Consider the following 22,586-nt stretch of genomic DNA (forward strand, 5'->3'; position numbering starts at 1 on the left):
TGATAGTTTCCATTATTTTTCCTACGATTGAAGTCAAACTTATAGGCCTATATTTGGTTTCTTTTTGTCACCTTTTTTGAATATGGGAGTAATGTTACTCTAGCTTCCATTCTCTTGGGACATCTCTGGATAGTTATCTTGTGTTAAATCCCTACATAGTAAAGAAGTATACATGGATAGATATATGTTTTTAAATATGTATATATATAAGTGAACTTGAACTGTTATGTATTTTACAGTATTATGCTTCAGTGTGTGCTACTGATATGAAATAAAATCCATGTGTATAGTACATTTTTGGCAAAAAAATGTATGTATTTTCATTGTTCCACCAGCTAACAGGCTGTGAGGCAGATTCTGGTAAGCACAACAAGTTATGAGAACATATGACATCATGTGATCCTTGTGTGATTCAGGGATGGCCTGCAGCTCTAGGCAATTCAGCATTGCTCCTTTCCATCTACATGCAGGACTTTATGCTTCTTAACATCTGAAAACAATTGTCATTTTGGTTGTGCCCCTACTCTTGTAGGTAGTGTTGGTGTTTTACTTGGTCCTGGTGATTGTTTCTATGACCCCAGCAGCCCCTTCAGAGAGTAAAGAGAGTCCTGACCCTGGAGAAAAAGCTAAAAATAAAGAAGTTTGATGGAAGCTGGACCATTTTCCATTCCTGTGAGTAATATGATCTTCCCCAGACAACCAAACAAGAAATCAAGGCTGACTATTGTTACCTCATATCATCACAGCAGAAAAATTATGGCTAAATCTTGCTATGCAGATCTTGACCTTGCCTGAAATGGCTGGGGAAGCTAGGAGGGAAATGCATGTTTGTAAAGACCATGGAGTTGGAAGCTAATTTAAACCAGTTCACCAAACATTACTAATTTGAAGGCTTCCAAAGGATGGGAGACCAGGCTTAAGACTGGATGTGGTCTCTCTAATAAGAGGATATATAGTAAAGCCTTGGATGCATCCACTGAAAATGTTGAGTTTCAAAATAAGCTGCATAGACAAAGTCTGAAAATTTATCATTCAATCAGGTGTAAAACACTGACAAAAATAGTCAAATATCTGATTTGTAGCTACCACATCAAACTAGTAAATTATTTTCATATACCTACTTTTATTTATGTTACTTCTAATGTCTTGAATTAATTAAATGAAATATTATTTTCATTTATAATTGCATAAATGGATACACATATATATTATACTATTATTAATTATCATCTCAATGTAGACATTGTAATGCAGTCCTGGTCATTGGAGCTACACCAGTAGAGCATTGTGGTGCTCCTTGTTGACCTCAGTACCCGAAAGTGTTGTGACACTATTAATAATTTAAATTTTTTGTCAAGGCTTTGGTGATTATGTGATGAATTATAGAGAGTCCACTATATCAAGATGCAACAACACCTCCTTAACTGGGCCCAAGCTTTCTGTATATGTGTGTGTGTGTATATATATATATATATATATATATATATATATATATATATATATATATATACAAAATATATATATATATAGATATGTATATATATACACATGTCATTGAGAGTGATGTCTAGTTGTGCACTTGTTATTTTCTTAATAGTATTTTTCATGCGCCTTACTATGGACTTATTCGCATTTGAAAGGAGGTTTATGACTTCACTGTAGGTAGTCATTATTGCCAGATAGTGATATCGGGTACAAAACTCATCTTCTGCAGTTTGGGGTATTCTTTCTCTGTGGATAGGGAGGAGTGTTCCAATGAATGGTGTGATGATATTTCATTTTATATGTTAAAGTTCATACTTGCTCTTCACTGGGCGAGGTTACTGGGTAACGGTAATGTTACTGGGTAATTAGGAGAGGTTACTGGGTAACTAGGGTAGGGACAGGATGTTGTATGCTTGAAAGAGGCTAAGTCTATTACATTCATCGACCACCCAATTAGCACCAATTCTTGCCTATTTCCTTCTTAAATCTAAATTTTTCCAGTTTAAAACCATTACTGTGAGTTCTGCCCGGTTGTTTTAATATGACGATCTTGTTTGCATCACCCTTGTTAAAGCCTTTGATCTACTTGAACACCTCTATTAGATCACCGTGCACGTCTTTCCAGAGAGTTTAAGTTTAGGTGCCTAAGCCTCTCTTCGTATGGCAAATTTCTGAGTCCATGTATCATTTTGGTCATTCTTCTCTGTACTGATTCTAGTGAATTGATGTCCATTCTGTTGGACGGAGACCAAAACTGTACAGCATAATCAAGGATGGGTCTAACTACTGCTAGATAGAGTTTGATAATTACCTCTGCACTTCTATTCGATACTGTCCTAGCAATGAAAAGCTAATGCTCTGTTAGCTTTATTCCTAGCGCTAATGCACTGTTTCCTGGTTTTAAGGTCTGGACTTTTACGTAAATCTTCATTTACTGATTTGAACTATATGTGTATAAAGATCTACAATGAATATCGGTTGGAATCATTGTGTTACCTTATTGTGGCCATTGCTCAGATATTAACCTTAATTGTTGGAATGAAAAAAATTCATCTTTTAAATATATCACTTGATTAACAACATAGATATGATAAGAACATGGTGTCATTGGATGGAAAAAGAGCGGAGTAAAAAATCAGAATCGGGAAAAAATGTCAACAACGACATCGCGAGAGTGATAGAGCTCAAAGCTAGAGACGTCAAAGGATTATTATTATTGTTATTATTCTAATTATTGTTGTTATTACTATTATTATTGTGCCGAAAGGGCATGCATGAATGTTGCATAGTACGCCTGGATGGTTGGTCTGGACGTGACGTGATTTGTGTTGTGTGACTGATGCGTGATCCGAAGAGGAAGAAGGGGTGTGTAGCGAGGGTATGTGTGGGGGGAACGCAGGGGGTGGTCCCTGCGTCGCCCGTCATACCCACCTCGCCTGGAGTGCGAGCCTAGACCCGGTGCGAAACGAAAGTGTCGATCTTCCTCTCGTTGGAACTACTAAAGTGAAGAAAGTGACACTCCTGCCTTTCTCTGACCCGGATAGTTGCATGCACGATTTACTATTACTCGTGGATTCCGGATCGCGGCCTATGCGCCACAGAACTGGTGAGTGTAAAGAGAAGGTTTGTTGCATATTCGTAACATTATTCTTCTTCTGGATTTTTCGTACGAAGAAAGGGGGCATCTGCGCAAAGGCAAGCATCAATAAAACAAACAGTTGAGCAACCCTACCTCCTATTAACATAGGTACCGTACGTCAGACATATATATACTGTTGATGAGATTATGTCAACCAAACGGGAACGTGTCATGTGCTTCGACAGGTGTATATTTATACTTTTTTTCTATTCATTTTCCGTGGCTCATCCATCGCTGTACAGGTTTTACTGTAGAGTATTTATTTTGTTGGAAAGGGTTACAATGACATTTAATTATATTGTCATAAGAATTTGTACTAAAAGTCTGAAAATAAGGGAAAGTATATGAAGTTAACGGGCTACTAATGGAAGTTGCCAATTTAACTGAAGTTAATTAGTCCGTTAATTCTTTTCAAAATTGACTTTAAAGTTAATCCGTTAATAATTTTTAACTTAGTTAATTAACGATAGCATATTAACGGATTTGTGCCCAGCTCTGCATACGAGAGCATTCCTGAGGTCAGTAACGGGGTCAGCTGTCCAGATGAAATGTGCAGTGAGGACGTCAGTAGCGTAGTCAGCCCGGAGGGCATCAACGCGGCCAGGGGCGGCGTGGGCCTGGGCCATGTCATGGCGTGAGGCGGGATTCGATACGAGGTCAATGATGGGGTCTGAGGTCTACATGAAATATGTAGTAACTTGACCGCTAGGATTTTGCATGTCCAGCGTAATTATATATCCCTCAAACCATGTAAGGCGGATATTACTACCAAATGGATGCCGGGTAGGCTGAAAAATGAGATCAGAAAAAAAAGGGTTTTATGTAAGGATGAAAAAGGGAGAAACCATAGGTCTAGGTACGAGGTTGGTTGAAAAGAACTCGCGCACAGCGAAACGTAACTACGAAATTAAGGCTGCCAGACAAGCGGGATTGTGGCAACACGCCACTTCTGCAGTGTCCCCTTAATGCACATACCATTATTGTACAATAAAATTTGTAATCTTTGTCAAATCATTGTTTATGTTAATTGTAATCAAATTATATATTGTAAATATTACGTCACATACGAGGATGGTCATTATATTGTAAAATGTATATATACATATATATATATATATATATATATATATATATATATATATATATGCACACTCTGTACAGTGTATTATTATATTCATTATGTATAATTTACAATAACAAGTCCAAAGAGATGTAGTGTATAATTAATCCTTCTCTTACGGACGATACCCAATTAATTGACCATGATGTGGTAATTAACACACCACATCAGGATTTAACCCAAAAGGCTTCTTTCATCTCTACAGAAATAAAAGTAAGGAAAAGATAGGCCCAGTCAGATCCGACGAGAATGTCATGTTTGATTTAGAGGGGAGAAAGGGCGAGGTGTTTAATAAACATTTTCTCTCGGTATTTACAAGGATAATATGTGGTACCTGACTGCGACCCGATCTTTAGTGGGGATTAGGAAAGTAGACTAACTAGCATCAGCAAGGATGAACTAGTCAAACAGATTGATAGACTTAAAACTACAAAGTTCCCTGGTCCAGATGAAAAAATTCGGAGTGAAAAAAAAAATGTAAATTTGAAATTGCGACCAATTAACGGAAATATTAAGTCGGTAGACACTGGTGTTGTGTCGAGGGGGATATTATTACAAATAGCCAATAACCACTTTATTATTTTCTTCCTCTTTTTAACAAAACATATTTCTAAATAAACTATTGATGCTACAAGATAATTCACTTCTAGACTTACAATAATTCTTGCGAGATCTCAAGTTGGTTAATCTCACTTGACAAAGAAAATTAAAGGATAGCGTAAATTGGCCAAATATAAACATCTTCGGAGTGGCACGTATGGTATCTTTCTTCAGCCAATCCGTCGGTCGCTCCTTTACAAAATACATATACAATAGATACTTGGACATGTATATTTATCACTCCACACACGGGAGAAGCCTATCCAATGTGAACAATATGATGCAGTCTTCTCAAGGAAAGATCTTATCAAAAAGCATGTGAGGACCTATACAGGAGAGAAACCGTTCCAGTGCGATCAATGTGATGCAGCTTTCTCTGTGAAGGATAGTCTTAAGAGCCATTTGATGACCCACATTGTGACCTATGTGGTGCAGCTTTCTCACAGAAGGGTAATCCCAAAGGGCACATGAGGACTCACACAGCCTTTCCATTGTGGCCTATGTGATGTAGCCTTTTCACAGAAGAGTAATTTCAAAGGCAGCGGCGGCGCAAGAAATTTTTAGTTGGGAGAGGCTAAGGGGGGGCTGAACAATTTTTTTGGGGGGGGCTAATAGTAATATGATGATACACATATATTATCCTCATTTCAGAAGGGGAGGGGGTTAATGATTGGGCTAGCACTGATGGCTGACTAATCTTTAGCCCTGGCAATTAAAGATTCCACTTAATAAAATTATTTCAATGGGTGTTTTAAATTTTCAGTTTGCTCATTTCAGTTGGGGGGGGGGGCTGGCCACTTTTCAAAGGGCATATAACGAATCGCACAGTGAGAAACCTTTCCAGTGTGATATATTTGAAACGGCTTTCTCAAAGAAAAGTAAGCTCAAAAACCATGTGATGACCCACACAGGAGAGAAACCTTTTCAGTGTGGCCTATATGATGCTGCTTTCTCAGAGAAGGGTAATTTCAAAAGGCATGTGATGACCCGCACAAGAGAGAATCCTTTTCAAAGTGAGCTGTGTGTCGCATCTTTTGTACGAAAGGGATGTCTGGAAAGGCACATGATGACCCACACATAAGGGGAGCCTTCCCGCTGTAACTTATGTGTTACATTTCTCTCAAAAAAGGAATATATCAAAATTCATGTGATGACTCATGTTTTTAGGTAAAGGTTAATTGTAGAGTGAGAAAAGCGAGTAAGTTCGTTGGTGGTTGGGGAATTAAAAAGTGAAAGAGAAACTAGCGAAGGAACAGGTTTCAGAAGAACCAAGAAATAACTCCGATTAGGCGAGTGACAAGAATAAGAATATAATTGAGCATGCATATCACTGTTTATACGTGATTTTTTTTTCTCTATCTTTAATTATCACTGTACACTTATTAAATAATTAAAACCAATATGATAATAGTGTTCATTTTTTGGACCTTAAAGGTGGCGGGACATTAGGCATTTCTCACTAGCATACTACTTGCTTTTGCTATTTGCTTTGACAATAAATTCTTGCCTATCCGTCACACAGGAAATGTTTTACTATTGACATTTTGGCTAGCGGTTGCGGAAAAAACAACAAAGCTTCCCGCCAAGATCTATATATACCAGGTCTAACCACTTCCGACCGAATTTCGAGGGTGTTGGCGCAGCGGGCCCGTGAACGTCACCTGGCTGTTCAAAGTGGGGTTCGCGCGTACAATCGCTGTCAGTTGAAGCTGGTGCGTCGTTCGGGTATGTTGCTGCCTCCGCTCGCACCGCTCCACGCAATTAGTTATATTCTGACAATGAAGATCTGTATATACCGGTATATATAGATCTTGACATTATGGCTTATTGTGACATTAAGGATTGTGGCTCAAACCAAAGAGGAAGTAAGCCAAATGTTAATTTTCATCGTTTCCCTGCAAACACACACACACAAATGTGAACGTGTACACATATAAGCACACACGACGATATCTCACCTTCCCGTAAAATACAAGTATATAAATACACACACACACACTGATAATAGCAATGAGCTAGAGAGAGAGATAACGGGGGAGGGGGAAATATAATAGTTCCAGTCTTCCTTGGCGTTTCACACTTTTCTTCAGTGTTTCACAAAGAGAAAACGGAACCATCCTGATGACGTCAGAAGCTGCGCAGAACGGCTCAAACGGTTGGACCTGATGTATATAGATCTTGCTTCTCGCCAAAGCTAACACACGAGTCTATCTGGTAGTAAAAATAAAAATCATATTGTCTTTAATGCTTGGATAGTTGTATAGTGGCCATGCAAAGGAAGGGAACAAGAAAACGTATCTATAAAGGATAACACGCTTGTTAATTGTATTGATATTTGATATATAAATCCCAGCAATGGTGGCTCACTTGAGCATTCAAGTGAGAAGCAAAAATTCGTGTTGGTTTCCCCAACATGTTATCCACTTTTCCCAGCAGCAAGAGCCTATAGGTTGCTGCTTATTTTGGATACAAAAAGTCAGAGTAGCAAAATCAAGTAGCGTACTGGTGCGAAACGCCTAGTGTGTTGCTACATTAAAATCACCCAGAATAAATATACAGTTCATTTGAAACAGTCTTCGGTGCAGCCAGGATTATTGGTTCACCTTGGTCACCTTGGTCTTTGGATAGTTTGCAACAAAAGAAGCTAGTGTCTACCGTCAAAAGCACCGCAGTGTTAACCAGCTTTATTGAGAGATGGGATCCCACAAGGGTTGCACTTATGGTGGATAATTGGGTAAATGCAATGTTCTTCACCGATACCAATGAGAAGGGTCATTAGCCCACAAGGTGATTAATTTAGCCTTAATCCATATTACTCTTATTCTCCGTTTACAGTACTGGTGTCATGATAAATCACAGGAGAGTTGCAGAAATGTAGATCCATTTATGAGATCACTCCGATGCATTGATGTGCAATATTAGACGGCAACATTTCCAGTACATTGTACGCTTAACAGTGGTTCACATGCAAACATTTAGACTAAAGTAACTTAAGCGGAAATAATTATGTGTTTTCAAATTCATCGGTGTCCTTTGCTCCTGACTTGACGAATGTAAACATTGGAAGCCACATGCGGCAAACTTTCGAATTTGTGTGCGAAGGATGTATATAAAAATCTAAAAGTAAGAAGTAGGTACATAGTTGAAGTTTAGTGGCTTTTGGTGGTATAGATTGATTGCAATGTGTCGTTCAGATATGGATATTTTGTAATTGTTTAAAGTACTTTGTGTCAGTGGAATTATCAGCTAATGTCAAATGTGCAGATTCCTTATTGTGGGGTGTTGCATGAATATAGTATATACCCCTGTGGATGTACTGGTTTCAGTAATTATTCAAGACAAAACAAGTCGTTACTTTCCAAATCTAAAGTGTAAGTGTTGGCTCACCAGTCAATTTAGATTGTGGTGCTTCGTTATTCATATTTTTATGGACATAATTACATTTTAATGCATGAGCTGGGACTTGGGTGGAGGTACCATTGGGGAACCGAGGATTTTGCGTTCAACAGACATAAACATCAATGTAAAATTAAACAAATACACATTTTACTACAAACAATGTAATCTTCATTGTGTGGTCATTGTTACTGTATACAATCAATATGATAATATATTGGAACTCCATGGTGACACCATTTTGGTCCTAAAGGGTAGCATGGAAATCACCCTCCAAATGATCTCCATTATCTTTTATTTACATTACTTAGATGTTTTATTAGAGATTCATTCTGTACAAAAAAAAAAAAAAAAATAAAAAAAAATAATAATAGTAATAATAATAATAATAGTAATGATAATAATAATAATGATAATAATAATAATAATGATAATGAAATAAAAAAATAGATCAAATAAAATCATAATATAATACCATCAACTTAAACCCAATCATGGGGGAAGGGGGTTACCCAGTGAACTTATAGTGGGGGGGTACATTATAAATTTTGTATATGTATATATATATATATATATATATATATATATATATATATATATATACATATATATATATATATATATATATATATATTTTTCCAACATTCCACTGTTTCATTTCTCTAGACATGGATGAACCCAATATTTCTTTTTAAGTGCACATCTATGCGATATGGTAATGGAAAATTAAGTTATAATTTTGTAAATTATAATACATCAACGTGATATGTATTATTCTTGGTGGAAATAAATAATAGAAACAGTTGCTAAAAGCTATAAACAAAGTTGCGTAGACTCCTTTAGACACCATCTTTGTTTTGATAAATTCGGAGGTCGGAGACGACAACAACAGCCTGATGACCTGGCAGCATTAGTTGCCAGACGTGCGATGTTGCGTCATAATAATCACATTATAAAAAATAATGTCAGTGCCCAGTTGTTTGTTTTCTTTCAGCAGTGTGTTTAGATAACCTTAGAAAATATGATGAAGCCAGTTTAGAGAGAATGGAAGTTACGTAGGTATGACTACAATAAATATAATCAAGATGCCGACATTGGCATCATCGAGTACCCACTTGCTCCTCATGCCGCCTATGTAGGCATCACTGTATGGAAGTGGTTAATAGAAAATAACCTAACCTGAACAAACTTTACCTCCTATGGAATATACATTCTAACCAGGGGGAGGATGAAGCCCTCTGGGCTCCATTGTATTAAGTATGATGGACAATTTATAGTTTCGCCCAACCAACGATTTTCTTATGTGGCTTATGTGTTTCTGGTGAGATATGCTGTGTATTGATTGATGGTGTACATCATTTCCATCGCATATGCATAGTTTTCAAGTAATGAGTATTTAAACTTGATACTTATGCCTACATCTCCTCCCCAACAATCTTGGGGCACTTGTGGGAAATCGGGGTTTTTGGGTGGGAAGCATTACATTGAGTAATGTGCGTTGCAAAACAGGTGCAAAATCAACAAGAGCACAGAAAATATATGAAAATACATAAATTACACCTTTGATGGCGGCAGTGGCAGCGGCTGATGCAAGCGTAGCCACGTTATTGTTGAGCAGCGTTACCAACGATTTGCGAAATTTCTTGGTCTATCTGCTATATTTAGTGAAGCCCACCACAACCCTCAACCACTTCCTCATAAGGTAATGCTAATGTTATTATTGTGGTTTTTAATTTATGGCAAATATGGTTACCATTTAGTTGATTAAACTCACATTTATACTAATATATATACTCTAAAGAGAGCTCGTTACATTACTAAGAGTGCTTTGGTGGGGATTGGAGGGGTCTGGGGGGGGGGCAAAGCCCCCCAGCTAGGTTTAGTTAGGTTTGATTAGGTTCAGTTTGGTTAGGTTGAGGTTAAGTTTGATTAGGTTCGGTTTGATTTGGATAGGTTTGGTTAAGGTTAGGTTAGGTTAGTTGTACACAAAATTGCAACTCTCGGTCCTCTCGAAGCTTCATGAATTTGTTCCTTAATTTAGGGTTAGCAAATCTTGCATGGGCGGAGTGGACTTCGCTAAATGTAGCGGATAGAGCGAGAAATTATGCAAATCGTTGGTAACGCTGCTCAACAGTAACATGGCTACGCTCGCATCAGCCACCGCCACTGCCGCCATCAAAGGTGTAATTTATGTATTTTCATATATTTTTCATGTGTTCTTGTTGAGTTTAGACCTGTTTTGAAATGCTCATTTCTCGATTTAATGCTCCCCACCCAAAAACTTCGATTTCCCACAGGTCCTCCAAGATCATTGGGGAGGAGATGTAGGCATAAGTTCAGATATTCATTACTTGAAAACTACCTATCTCACCAGAGACACAAAAGCCACATCAGAAAATCGTTGGTTGGGTGAAACTATAAATTGACTGTATTTCACTGTTTATCAAAACATTAAGGTCACTATAATTATAATTTCCATTCCTTAAGACTTCTAGGAGGCTTACAAGTTAGCATGATGGAAAGTCACAATCGTAAACTCAGAATCTAAGGAAAATGTATGAACTGTTCAAACAGAAAGAAGACATCCAATATAAGTTTGATAGTATCCAATACATTGAGGAAGGATTTAAGAAATCAGAAACGGAATGAGTTGTGACATCTAAAAAGAAAATTTAAATGCAACTTGATCAATATCCAATGGGTGAAACAGGCTTGCCAGCCAGCTCGGCCCATTGCCAACTGGGCCCATTGGCATTGCCTGCTTGAGATGACATCTTTATTTTTTGATAGTTGTGGTGGTCAAAGAAATTGAAGTACAGTATAGTAAATTTGTCCACTGATGTACATACCCTAAGCTAACTTACCTAACTGTGGTGGGCTGACTTGGTCAAGTATATGGGCCAACTTGGCAATGGGCTGAGTTGACCCTACACCAGAAACAGGGGCCAATGGAGGGTATCTGCCTATGATAGTTCTGCAAGATGAACATAGAATTTTCACAGTAGACTTGGGAATTGCAGCATTAAGATAGTATTACATTTACATGATAATTTAACTAAATTTAAACTAACCAAACCTCCTTAATATTGCCTCAAAATTAAGTATAATCACATTACTGTTTGGGATCTTTTTCACTTTCCAAATAGATGTGGGGCACATTTCTAATATTTCTATTTCAGTCAACTCATACAAGTCTTTATCATAGATAACACCTCTTCCATAACTAAAATTTTGGTGAGGACTAATCTTTTCTATTATATCACTATCTTCAGTTTTCATCATACAGAGCATCTTGGATTGTGTCTTTGCTTTGGCATGAACAAGTATTGAATTCTTACCAAATCTTGTTATATCTCCATTTTTAATGCCACCTACCCTCTGTTGAAAGTACCTATTGAATTTTGTAGTAATTAAATTTTTCTTCCTTAGCCTTAATTACTATCCACATAGTATGTTGGGGGATTCTCTCTTTTATAGTATTATCTTGATGGTCATCTGAATTCCATTCTGCAGGTTTATATACATCTAGATTTCTAGGAACCATGTCTGTTAAGGCTCCTTTGACTAGAGAATTGTAAATTTTCAAGGCATTGAAGTTTCTGCTCAGGTTAAAGGCAGATATCGAACAATTGAAAATATTATCATCTATAAACAATGCAGAGCTAGATTTCGTAAAGCAATGAAAGCTGCCAGAAGACAGTCATGGGCATCCTTTGTATCTACCATAAATTGTCGAACACCCATCCACAGTATTATGAAAAAAATTAATAAGCAGGGAAATTTACACCCAACCCTCCACCAGTGCTTAAAGGTGACAATATCCTTGTCACAGATTGAAAAAAAATAGTAATATTTTGGCTGACCATTTTGCTCAAGTCTATAAAAGACTGACAATAGCCTAGGACACCAATACAGAATAAAAGAAGAACAACATTTAGATTTTTCATCAGACAAGACAAAATCATACAACATACCCTTTACAGAAAGAGAATTTGATGCTGCCCTAGATAGAAGCAAAAATACAGCCCTTAGTCCAGATATGATCCCCCTGTAAAATGGTTAAACATATTACAAGGAATACAAAACATTTTATGATAAGTATTATAAATAGATTGTGACGGGAGCAAAGATACCCAACCATATGAGAAACAGCTTTTATTATCTATTCTAAAGCCAGGAAAAGACTCATATTCAGCTTCCAGTTACCATCCTATTGCTTTAACATGCAGTCTAGGCAAAATAATGGATGTTTTCCACGAACAGAAGATGGCCAGTAATCTAACAACAGAACCCTTAAAATCAACTTGTAGCCTTTTTCCAGCTATAACTTTTACTGTTACCTTTTTCTTTGCTCTTGCCATGTTTTGAGGTAACTGTATTGTACATTTGTAAAAGATGAGTCTTGCAAAAGCATTTATGTTTGGAAGCATGTTGTCTGCTATTCATTAGGAAATAACATTTCTCTATCTCTTTGATGATCTTAACAGAAAAAAAGAAGTTTCCACCAACATGTGGGATGGCTATGTTAGGACTGAGTTTTCTCATGAATGCAAAGCTAAAATATTTAACACATTATGATCACATGAATGCTCAAGTTGATCAGTGACAGACACTGTTGACCACTGTAGACTTCTTTGGTGTCTTTTCTGTGTCCCTTGGCATCACATAACTTGTTAGGCAATTTAGAACTCTCCTAGTTCTTGTAATCCTGTTATCAATATCAAGCCATTTTGGACTAGATTGATTTGGAGGATTTTAAGTTATTATTATTATTAATGTATTTTATTTTTTCCAGAAATGTAATTTTGAATCATATAAGTGTGGTTTGGAATATTCCCCATATCAGAACCATAGGGATCCTCAGCTCATCTTGTCTCCCTGTCTTAGCCAAGACTCATGTGTCATGGACTAGTAAACTGAACTTTGAAATACAAAGGAAAAACCCTTTCCAATGTGATCAGATGCATCTTTCTCACAAAAGGGTCATCTTAAAATATATAGTATGAAATACATAGGATAAGCATTTCTAATGTGACATTTGCAATGCAGCATCTCATTAAAGGAAAATGGGATGACTTACACAGGAGAGAGACCTACCGATGTGACCTTTGTGGTTTAGCTTTATCAAAAGACATGTGATGCTCCACATAGGAGAGAAACTTTCCCAATGTAATCTGCAAAAGTGTTTTTTCCCGTGAAAGCAATCTCAAATTATGTGATGACCCACACAAGACAGCAGACTTTCCAATGTGATTAGTGCAATAATTATTTTTCACAAAAGAAACATTTTAAAATGCATGTGATGAAACAGGGGAGAAGCTCATCTAGTGTGACTTTTGTGAAGCAAGCTTCCTCATAAAAGGATACTCTCAAAAGAGTATGTCATGACCTACAGAGGAAAAACTTTCCTAGTATAACCTCTGCAATGGAGAGGCCATGTCTGTGTGACCATTGTGACACAGCTTTTTCCTAGAATGATAATCTCAGAAACTGTATGATAACCCATATACAAGAGAACCTTACCAGTGTGACCTCTGCAATGCATATTTCTCACTGAGTAGTGTTCCCAAAATCCATATGATGTCTGATCTCAAAAAGCATATGAGGACCCACACAGGGGAGAAACCTTTCCAGTGTAACCTATGTGATGCAGCTTTTTCGTCGAAGAGAAACCTCAATAGGCATGTAATGACCCACACTGGAGAGAAGCCGTTCCACTGTGATATATGCAATGCAGCTTTCCCACAGAAGGAAACGCTCAAAGAGCATATGAGGACCCACACTGGGGAGAAACCTTTCCAGTGTGACCTGTGTGATGCAGCCTTCTCACAAAAGTCTAATCTCAAAGCCCATATGATGACTCACACTGGAGAGAAGCCTTTCCACTGTGACATATGCAGTGCAGCTTTCTCAGTGAAGGGTTATCTCAAAAAGCATATGAGGACCCACACAGGGGAGAAACCTTTCCAGTGTGACCTATGTGATGCAGCTTTTTCGTCGAAGAGAAGCCTCAATAGGCATGTGATGACCCACACTGGAGAGAAGCCTTTCCACTGTGACATATGCAGTGCAGCTTTCCCACAGAAGGATAGACTCAAAGAGCATATGAGGACCCACACAGGGGAGAAACCTTTCCAGTGTGACCTGTGTGATGCAGCCTTCTCATGGAAGAGAAGTCTCAAAGGGCATGTGATGACCCACACTGGAGAGAAGCCTTTCCACTGTGGCATATGCAGTGCAGCTTTCTCAACGAAGGGTGATATCAAAAGGCACGTAAGGACCCACACAGGGGAGAAACCTTTCCAGTGTGACCTATGTGATGCAGCCTTCTCACAGAAGGGTACTCTCAAAGCCCATATGATGAGTCACACTGGAGAGAAGCCTTTCAACTGTGACATATGCAGTGCAGCTTTTCCACTGAAGGATACTCTGAAAAAGCATATGAGGACCCACACAGGGGAGAAACCTTTCCAGTGTGACCTATGTGATACAGCCTTCCCACAAAAGTCTACTCTCAAAGCCCATATGATGACCCACACTGGAGAGAAGCCTTTCCAGTGTGACATATGCAGTGCAGCTTTCTCACTAAAACATTGTCTCAAAAGGCATATTAGGACCCACACAGGGGAGAAGCCTTTCCAGTGTGACCTATGTGATGCAGCTTTCTCACAGAAGAGAAGTCTCAATGGGCATGTGGTGACCCACACTAGAGAGAAGCCTTTCCAGTGTGACCTATGTGATGCAGCTTTCTCATGGAAGGGAAGTCTCAGTGAGCATGTGCTGACCCACACTGGAGAGAAGCCTTTCCACTGTGACATATGCAGTGCAGCTTTCTCAACGAAGGGTAGACTCAAAAGGCATATGAGGACCCACACAGGGGAGAAACCTTTCCAGTGTGACCTATGTGATGCAGCCTTCTCACAGAAGGGTACTCTCAAAAGCCACATGATGACCCACACTGGAGAGAAGCCTTTCCACTGTGACATATGCAGTGCAGCTTTCTCAAGGAAAGGTGATATGACAATGCACATGAGGACCCACACAGGGGAGAAACCTTTCCAGTGTGACCTATGTGTTGCAGCTTTCTCAAAAAAGTTCAATCTCAAATGCCATATGGCGACCCACACGGGAAAGAAGCCTTTCCAGTGTGATCTATGATGTGCATCTTTCTCACAAAAGGGTACTCTCAATAAGCATAAGATAATCCACACAGGAGAGAAGCTTTTTTAATGTGATTTTTATGTTGGAGTGAGGTTTGGTATAAAACTTTATCAATGGAGATTCATAATTCTACAGTGGCTAGCAACCTTCCTCATAACCTTTCATAGATTCCTCAAGGTTTAGAAGATGAATGCAGGATGATGATATTCCCTGAAATCCATCTCACATGACCATCACATGCAGAAACTCGTTCCTTGGGCAGAATATCCTTCTCAAGAATGATCACTTTCAAAAGGCCTGTCATTACCTACATATGAGAGGAGCCTCTCCAATTTTATATTTGTGCTGTAGTTTTCTCAGAGTGGTGTTAAACTGTGCATGATGACTTCTACAGAGGAAAATATTCCAGTGACCTGTGGGATGGATGATGATAGTAATCATTAATAAAGTTTATTTGGCAATGAATCAATATACATGAAATGCAGATAATGAAAAGAACACATAGTTCGAAGTAACAATTACAAATGCAGAGGATAACACAAAAAAGCATGTAAGCTTATTTCCATTGTCCTATGTGCATCCACCACACAAAAGACACAGAGCACCTCACCCCACAATAACAATTCCTAAACAACAACACAATATTTCTTCCCTGAGTGAATTATGGGCCTTCCTGGTGACCCAAGCCAGATACCTAGGAGCTGTGTGTCTCCTGCAAGAGACCTGGAGCAACAGATTGATTGATTGATGAATGTATTGGTTGTGGTCATGTCTACAGGAGTTCTGTTGTTAACAGTACTTAGAAATTAGACTCTACTTTAGATTTTAAAATTGTTAGAAAACCCTAACAATATTTGGCATTTATTAAGTGACACTTCTCTCTTCAAATACACTTGATGTATTTATGTGTGTCGAAAATTATTTATTTTGTTGCTACCACAAATACCTAAAATCACATCATCTTTAATTTCATCATCTTTTCATTCATGACCCTTTCACCCCATCCAAGGATGAGATCAATGGATGGGATGAAAGGGTCTTTGAGCAAGATAGGAATGGCTGTTGAGCAAGGGAGGATGGAGGCAGGTATATGGGTGAGTGGAGGATGGTTGTGTATGATTTTTTTTATGCAACCTAAAGGAATTTCTCCCTGTTTTCTCTATTTTCTGCATGAGGGGACAGGGAGGGAGGGGAGGGGTTGCCATGTAAAAAAAGTGGCTCTGCTAGGGATGTGCTGTAAAATTTCAGAAACACACAAGTGCAGATATTTAACCTAACCTATTTTTAGAATAAAATGGCATCATTATCATATATAATTGGTAATATTGTATTGAAAAGAAATTCCATAGAAAAAAATAATCTTTCAAATACAAAATTAAATAAAAAAAGATACTATTGAATTTTTTTTATTAGTGTGCTACTAGAATAGAACCAGTATCTTATTACAGTTTAATCAGTTATCAATTTGATCTTATTACTTCACTACATATGTTTAGGCATGCATAAGCATATAAGCATGTCACTACCAGTATACTTCTCATTTGGAAAATCAACCACAAGGTTGCCAATCTGTGAAATCCTTGTATCAATAATGGGAATGTCTTTCAATACCTCTGTATTGTGATTCTCATCAGTACTCGCACTAGAAAGCTCAGTCAATTTAATATGGGGGCAAATTCAACTATTCACTGCCTCCTGCAGATCATCTACCATCTTAGGTTATTTAACTTCCACAGAGTACAGATCCATAACATTTGCTGAATGCTGTATTTTCATAAATCAACCTTCCTTATACATACTTCAAATCCAAACTTGTAACCAAACCATTTATCAAATTCTCCACTAGTTAAATCTTAGAGCAAGTATCCTTCCTTCTGCCTTCTCCTTAGAACCTACTATTCCAATCTTCCCCATTCATTTGTAATTGTACTTTAAATTATTGCATCAAACACTATATTACTTGAAACCAATGTAGCTAAAATGCAATCTTGCTTGGTTACCCACCTTAGGGCCATCCTTTTGTTCATCTACTACATGGACAAAATTTACATAAACTTTGTCATGTTTAAAAAAAAATACTCAAACATAAAAATATTATAAAGATATCTCTATAACTAAATCTCCAACTCCTTTCCTAACTTTGTTGGTTGAGGTGACCTCTTCAGTACGGACCAAAATTTCACGGGCAGCGTTACCTGCTAAACGTATGATGTGTCGTAATAATACTCGCATCATCAAATATAGTCACCGCTTATATTGATCGTTCTCTCTTTCACCCGTGAATATTGATAACCATAGAAAATGTGACGAAGACAGTTTAGACTGAGAGTATGTAATTACGCAGGGGCAACTACAATAAAAATAATCAAGACGCCGATATGGCAGCCTCGCGTATCCACTTGCTCATGCCGCCTACGTATGCGGCACCGCATGGAAGGGGTTAAGCCCAACCAGTGACAGAAACCACCATATACGCCTGAATAATGACAAATGAAAAGTTAATCAGGGACTTTTAGTATCTAATTTTACTTTTATCTTATATTAACTGTAAATGAAGACTTACAATAAAATGAATATTTTTTCATCATACAGATTAATATCAATTATGCACTACGAATTATGAATTTTAACGAAAAATGAAAAATTTATTATGAATCAATCTCTGAATGAACGTTCTTATTAATTCTTATCCATGAGCAACGCCTATATATTTTTTCTAATACATTTGAATAAGTATTGGTAATGCAATTGTTTTCTTCATGTAATGCAACTCGGTATCAACAATGAAGTGCGAAATTACGAATAAAAAAAAAATAAAAAATTATGAATCGATTTACATTTTGAAATAGTTGCCGTTGGGGTTTGCCTTCCCACCACCACCCAAACACTCGGGCGATAACGAGCGTAAACGGGCAGCAAGTAAAATAATATGCGCCTGAAAATTAATATATAAAAAGTTACTTCCTATTCAATTATTCGCACGAAATACCACGAAAAATAGCTCGTACCACCTTGTAGAAAAAAAGTCATCGTGAGTTGTGGTAGGTTGAAATATTTGTAGACGGTTCTCGGTTCAACCTGGGCTCCGAAAGTAATCATTTGGTAATCTATTCCCGGAAATTTCACGCTGGAGTCAGAATAAACGATTACACCCACCAATAGTATATATATATATATAAGATAGTAGAGGCTGAAAACAACGATAGTAGAGAAAATAGGAATGCAAGTGTATCTAATTTTCTAAATAGAATTACGTAGTTATCTTTTTATCTGCCGTGAATCTGCACTGTCACTTAGCAGAATTTAACAAAAGATATTTCAATAACAAATTTAAATGTGAAACTACGTTTTTGCTTATCATTATTTTCCTTTTCTTTTCAAAACTACTCCGTCAAAACAGAAGTGTTATAACATGCTCATAACCAAAACAAATCTTTAACCTACTACAGGAAAATAGGGACTAAATAAAGATATATGGAAAACTAAACTAGAGAGATAGATATAAGACTACTCCGCCCCTTCTCCAAATCCCAAGCAATGTAAAACCTTTGTAAATGCAATAAAGCCCTTGACTGATAGTTTCAACCACTGGTTGTACAGCAAAGTCTATAGATAAATATATTAAAATTCCAGAAATACATAAGCACTGATATTTAACATAAAGCTTGTGTTGTCCTGTAGGTTGTAACCTAACCTAATGTAACCATTCCATAAAAAAGAAAAACAAAATGCAAGAAAAGTGAAAAATGTGTTTGTGTGATACTGGAATAGAACTGATCTTAGACAAATGCAATATGGACAAGAAATGGCAGACTTCATAGCTGACAGAACAGAGTAACCCATTATGGATCACCTGAAGGGTGACAATTCTTAAGGAGGACTAATGTGGATGATTTTTCAGTTGTATAAGTTGATGACCACAAGTTGTCTATGGTAAGATTAAGTTAGGTTATATCATGGGTAAATTTTAAGAAGTGCACACCTATGCAATATAGCAATAGAAAATTAAGTATTAATTTTGAAAATTATGATACATCAATGTTATATATTTTTGATGGAAATTAGTAATAGAAAAGGTTGCTAAAAGCTATAAACAAACAAATGTAGTCACTTCAGTTGATTGGCACCATCTTTGTTTTGGTAGAGGCGGAGCCTGAAGAAATTAAAGTATGATAAATTCATCTATTCTAAACCTAACCTAACCTAACCTGCATTTAGTAATGCAGTACCTAGAGTTCTAGAGGTTATCAGGGCCGTCGTCATCGTCTCTGACCTCCAAATCTATCAAAACAAAGTGTCTAAAGGAGTTGAAGTGAATTAATTCATTTCTGTACAGGTATAACAATGTTTTATGATATTGATATTCGTCATGAAAAAATATTACATTGATGTATTATAATTTACAAAATTAATATCTAATTTTCCAATGCTATACCACATACATGTGCACTTTTAAAAAAGATATAATATCACATCCTTATCTTCCATCCACTACGGTCTAGGGTGATGATTCTTCAGGTGTTTTTGGTTGGGCTGACAGTTCTCGAGGTGGGCTATCCTGGGGTGATGATTCTTCAGGTGGAGGTTCTGGGGTGACAGTTCCCCATGTAATGACCCAAACCATTGAAATAACTAGAGGTCTGTAGAATTACCCCAGGAGCAATACTCTCCTCTGCATTATTCAAGCTCTTCACAAGTGATCTCCTCACACCAAAACCAGAGCATAATACCAGATGGCTTGCCTATATGGATGACTTGACCACTTCTGTATGATGATACCTATGTAGGTGTCGTGAGGCACGAGCGGATACATGATGCCAGTGTCGTCTTGATTATACATATATTTTTTGTAGTTGCACATGAGTTACCACCAGATTCTGTGAACTGGTTTGATTATGTTTTCTGTGTGTGATCATGTTTTCTGTTTTCAGAGTAAAAGAGAAAGAGCATTACAGCAGAGATTTATATTTTATAATGCAAGTAGTGTGATGCAAATTACATATGCCAGATGATGCTGCATGTGAGAATTTGAGTCATATTGAAAAGGTTAATAATGAAATAGCATAGCAGCTGGAAAGTTCAGTATTACCTCTCATTAATGGACTAAAAGGGGGGTAACGGTGTCTGTTGATGTGAATAATCCATTGATTTGGAGTGGTTTTTGGGTGGCATAGTGATTGCGCAGCACTAAACAACAACACCAAAAACAGCAAAAACACCGCAAACACAGCTAATTAATGTCCGTTAATGAGAGGTAGTACTGTAGTTGTTGAAAGCACTGAACTTCTTCAACATTAGTCAAATTAATGTAGGCAGCATTAGCAGCCTGATGTACAATGATGCATCACAATATAATCACATGAAATATGAAGTTACAGCTATATTACTCATTCTCTTTTGCTCAGAATGTTAATAACCACAGAAAATATAATCAGGCCAATTCACAGAATATAGGGGTCACTCAGCTACAAGTACAAAATAAATGTAATAAAAATACCGATCCTGGGATCCTCATATTCCACTCACTCCTCATGCCGCCTATGTAGACTTCATCATATCAAACCTTACTTTAGGCCTTTAGATATATGTATGAATATATGACTTACCACAGTGTGATTGCTAGGGGGTGTTGATAAAAGCCAACCTGTTACCTGATAGTCATATTAGCAAAATTGTGGGAGAGACACATGGACTACTGCAGAAGGATAAAGTGGCATTCCTCTATATGGATGAAGAGATGATGAAATAACTCATCAAAATCATAATCCATCCAAGACTGGAATATGTATTAGTAGTATGGTCCTCACACAGAGTGAAGGATGTGAGCAAGATGGAGAGGATACAAAAGCCAACAACCAAACTGGTCCCCAACCTGGTAGATAAACCATATGAGGAAAGACTGGGTTTGCCAACTTTGAAAGATTGAAGAGAGAGAGGTGATATGATTACAGTATTCAGGTCACTAAAGGGGATAGATTGTATTGACAAAAGAGATCTGATTAAAGATGGGAGGCTGTGAGAGGTCATGGAAGCAAATTAAGACAAACTACATTTATAAAGGATGTGAAGAAATGACATTTTGCATATAGATGCATAAACATGTGGAATAACTTAGAAAATGATATAGCCCAAGCTGAAACAATACACGAGATCCAATTTAAATATGAAAATGGGAAATCATGATATAAATTAAATTAGAACTGTGCGTGAATTTGAGGCAAGGTATGATAAAAAATTAGAGAATAGGAGACCCCAATGAGCATTGCTCTTTTCCTTTATACTACAGTTAGATAAATACTGTGATGATATTACACAGAAATGTGGTAGTGGCATTTAAATCTGAATACTGCTAGACACATTCAGCTTGATGGCAAACACCCAAATGGGCAAACAATATAATTGTCCAATTAATCTTACTTTTACTCTTGGATTTTTGTTGCCACCCTCCTTTAGGAGCTTAGTCAGCACAGTATTTACTTCTTGATAGCACCCCTCAAGTAGGAATGATTCTTAAGTCAATTTGATATTTCTAATTTCAGAAATGTCTCAAGTCAGCTGGGAGCATGTTGAAAACTATAGTATTGGGGGAAACTTCTGAAACATTTGATGCATTTCTAACCATGATGTTTGTCAAAAGTTTAAATTAGTTTATCTATCCAATACACAAGTTTGCTGGATTTTAATAACTGATTATAATGTTGCCTTGAGTTTCACTGACTGGAAACCTGCAGGCTCTCGGTGGCTAGCACTGGTCCTTGGGCTCTCCCATAGATCTCTCTTTCCAGAATCTTTGGACTTCAGTCAGTGTTGTATTGGTGGGGAAATTTTTAGTCTTGGGTGAAAACAATAGGAAGGGTGTAGTCACCAGTTTGCCTAGTTGTATTTTACAGGAAGGAGAGCTATGGTCGTGGTGTCCCGTCTTTGTATCTCACCATATCTAGTTTGCTCTTAAATTCTTGTATTGTTTTTGCACACACTGTTGTTTCATCTAATATGTTTCATACATCCACCACTCTATGGGGAATTTTTTTTTTCAGGTCTCTTCTATAACTGTCCTTTTTGAGCTTCCATGTCCTTTTGTGTTTCTCTTTTGCCAATTCAGTAAGTCTTCTCTATCAAGGCCTCTTTCTCTTTGTTCCAGAGTGAGCAACTCCAATTTTATCCATATATTTCTATAGTGTTTAC

The 22,586-nt window shown here is 37.4% G+C and overlaps 1 protein-coding gene across 2 annotated transcripts; it reads left to right on the top strand.

Annotated features, from left to right (window-relative positions):
- Positions 1-7,438: 7,438 nt before the first annotated feature.
- LOC143038391 (uncharacterized) lies at positions 7,439-18,105 on the top strand. Of its 2 annotated transcripts, none has more exons than XM_076207497.1 (2): positions 7,439-7,974; positions 13,036-18,105. In XM_076207497.1, exon 2 carries the CDS (start codon positions 13,818-13,820, stop codon positions 15,396-15,398), a length of 1,581 nt encoding a protein of 526 aa, XP_076063612.1. In that variant the 5' UTR covers positions 7,439-7,974; positions 13,036-13,817; the 3' UTR covers positions 15,399-18,105. The 2 variants fall into 2 exon arrangements, with proteins under 2 accessions (XP_076063612.1, XP_076063613.1); XM_076207498.1 differs by having other exon boundaries at positions 7,439-7,967.
- The last annotated feature ends 4,481 nt before the right edge of the window (positions 18,106-22,586 follow it).

Source organism: Oratosquilla oratoria, chromosome 24 (assembly GCF_046742065.1).
Source record: "Oratosquilla oratoria isolate Oo_2021 chromosome 24, ASM4674206v1, whole genome shotgun sequence".
NCBI classification, from domain to species: Eukaryota; Metazoa; Arthropoda; class Malacostraca; order Stomatopoda; family Squillidae; genus Oratosquilla; species Oratosquilla oratoria.

Excerpts from the sequence above, each read along its gene's own strand:
- LOC143038391 (XM_076207497.1), top strand. The coding sequence starts at position 13,818 with ATGATGTCTGATCTCAAAAAGCATATGAGGACCCACACAGGGGAGAAA.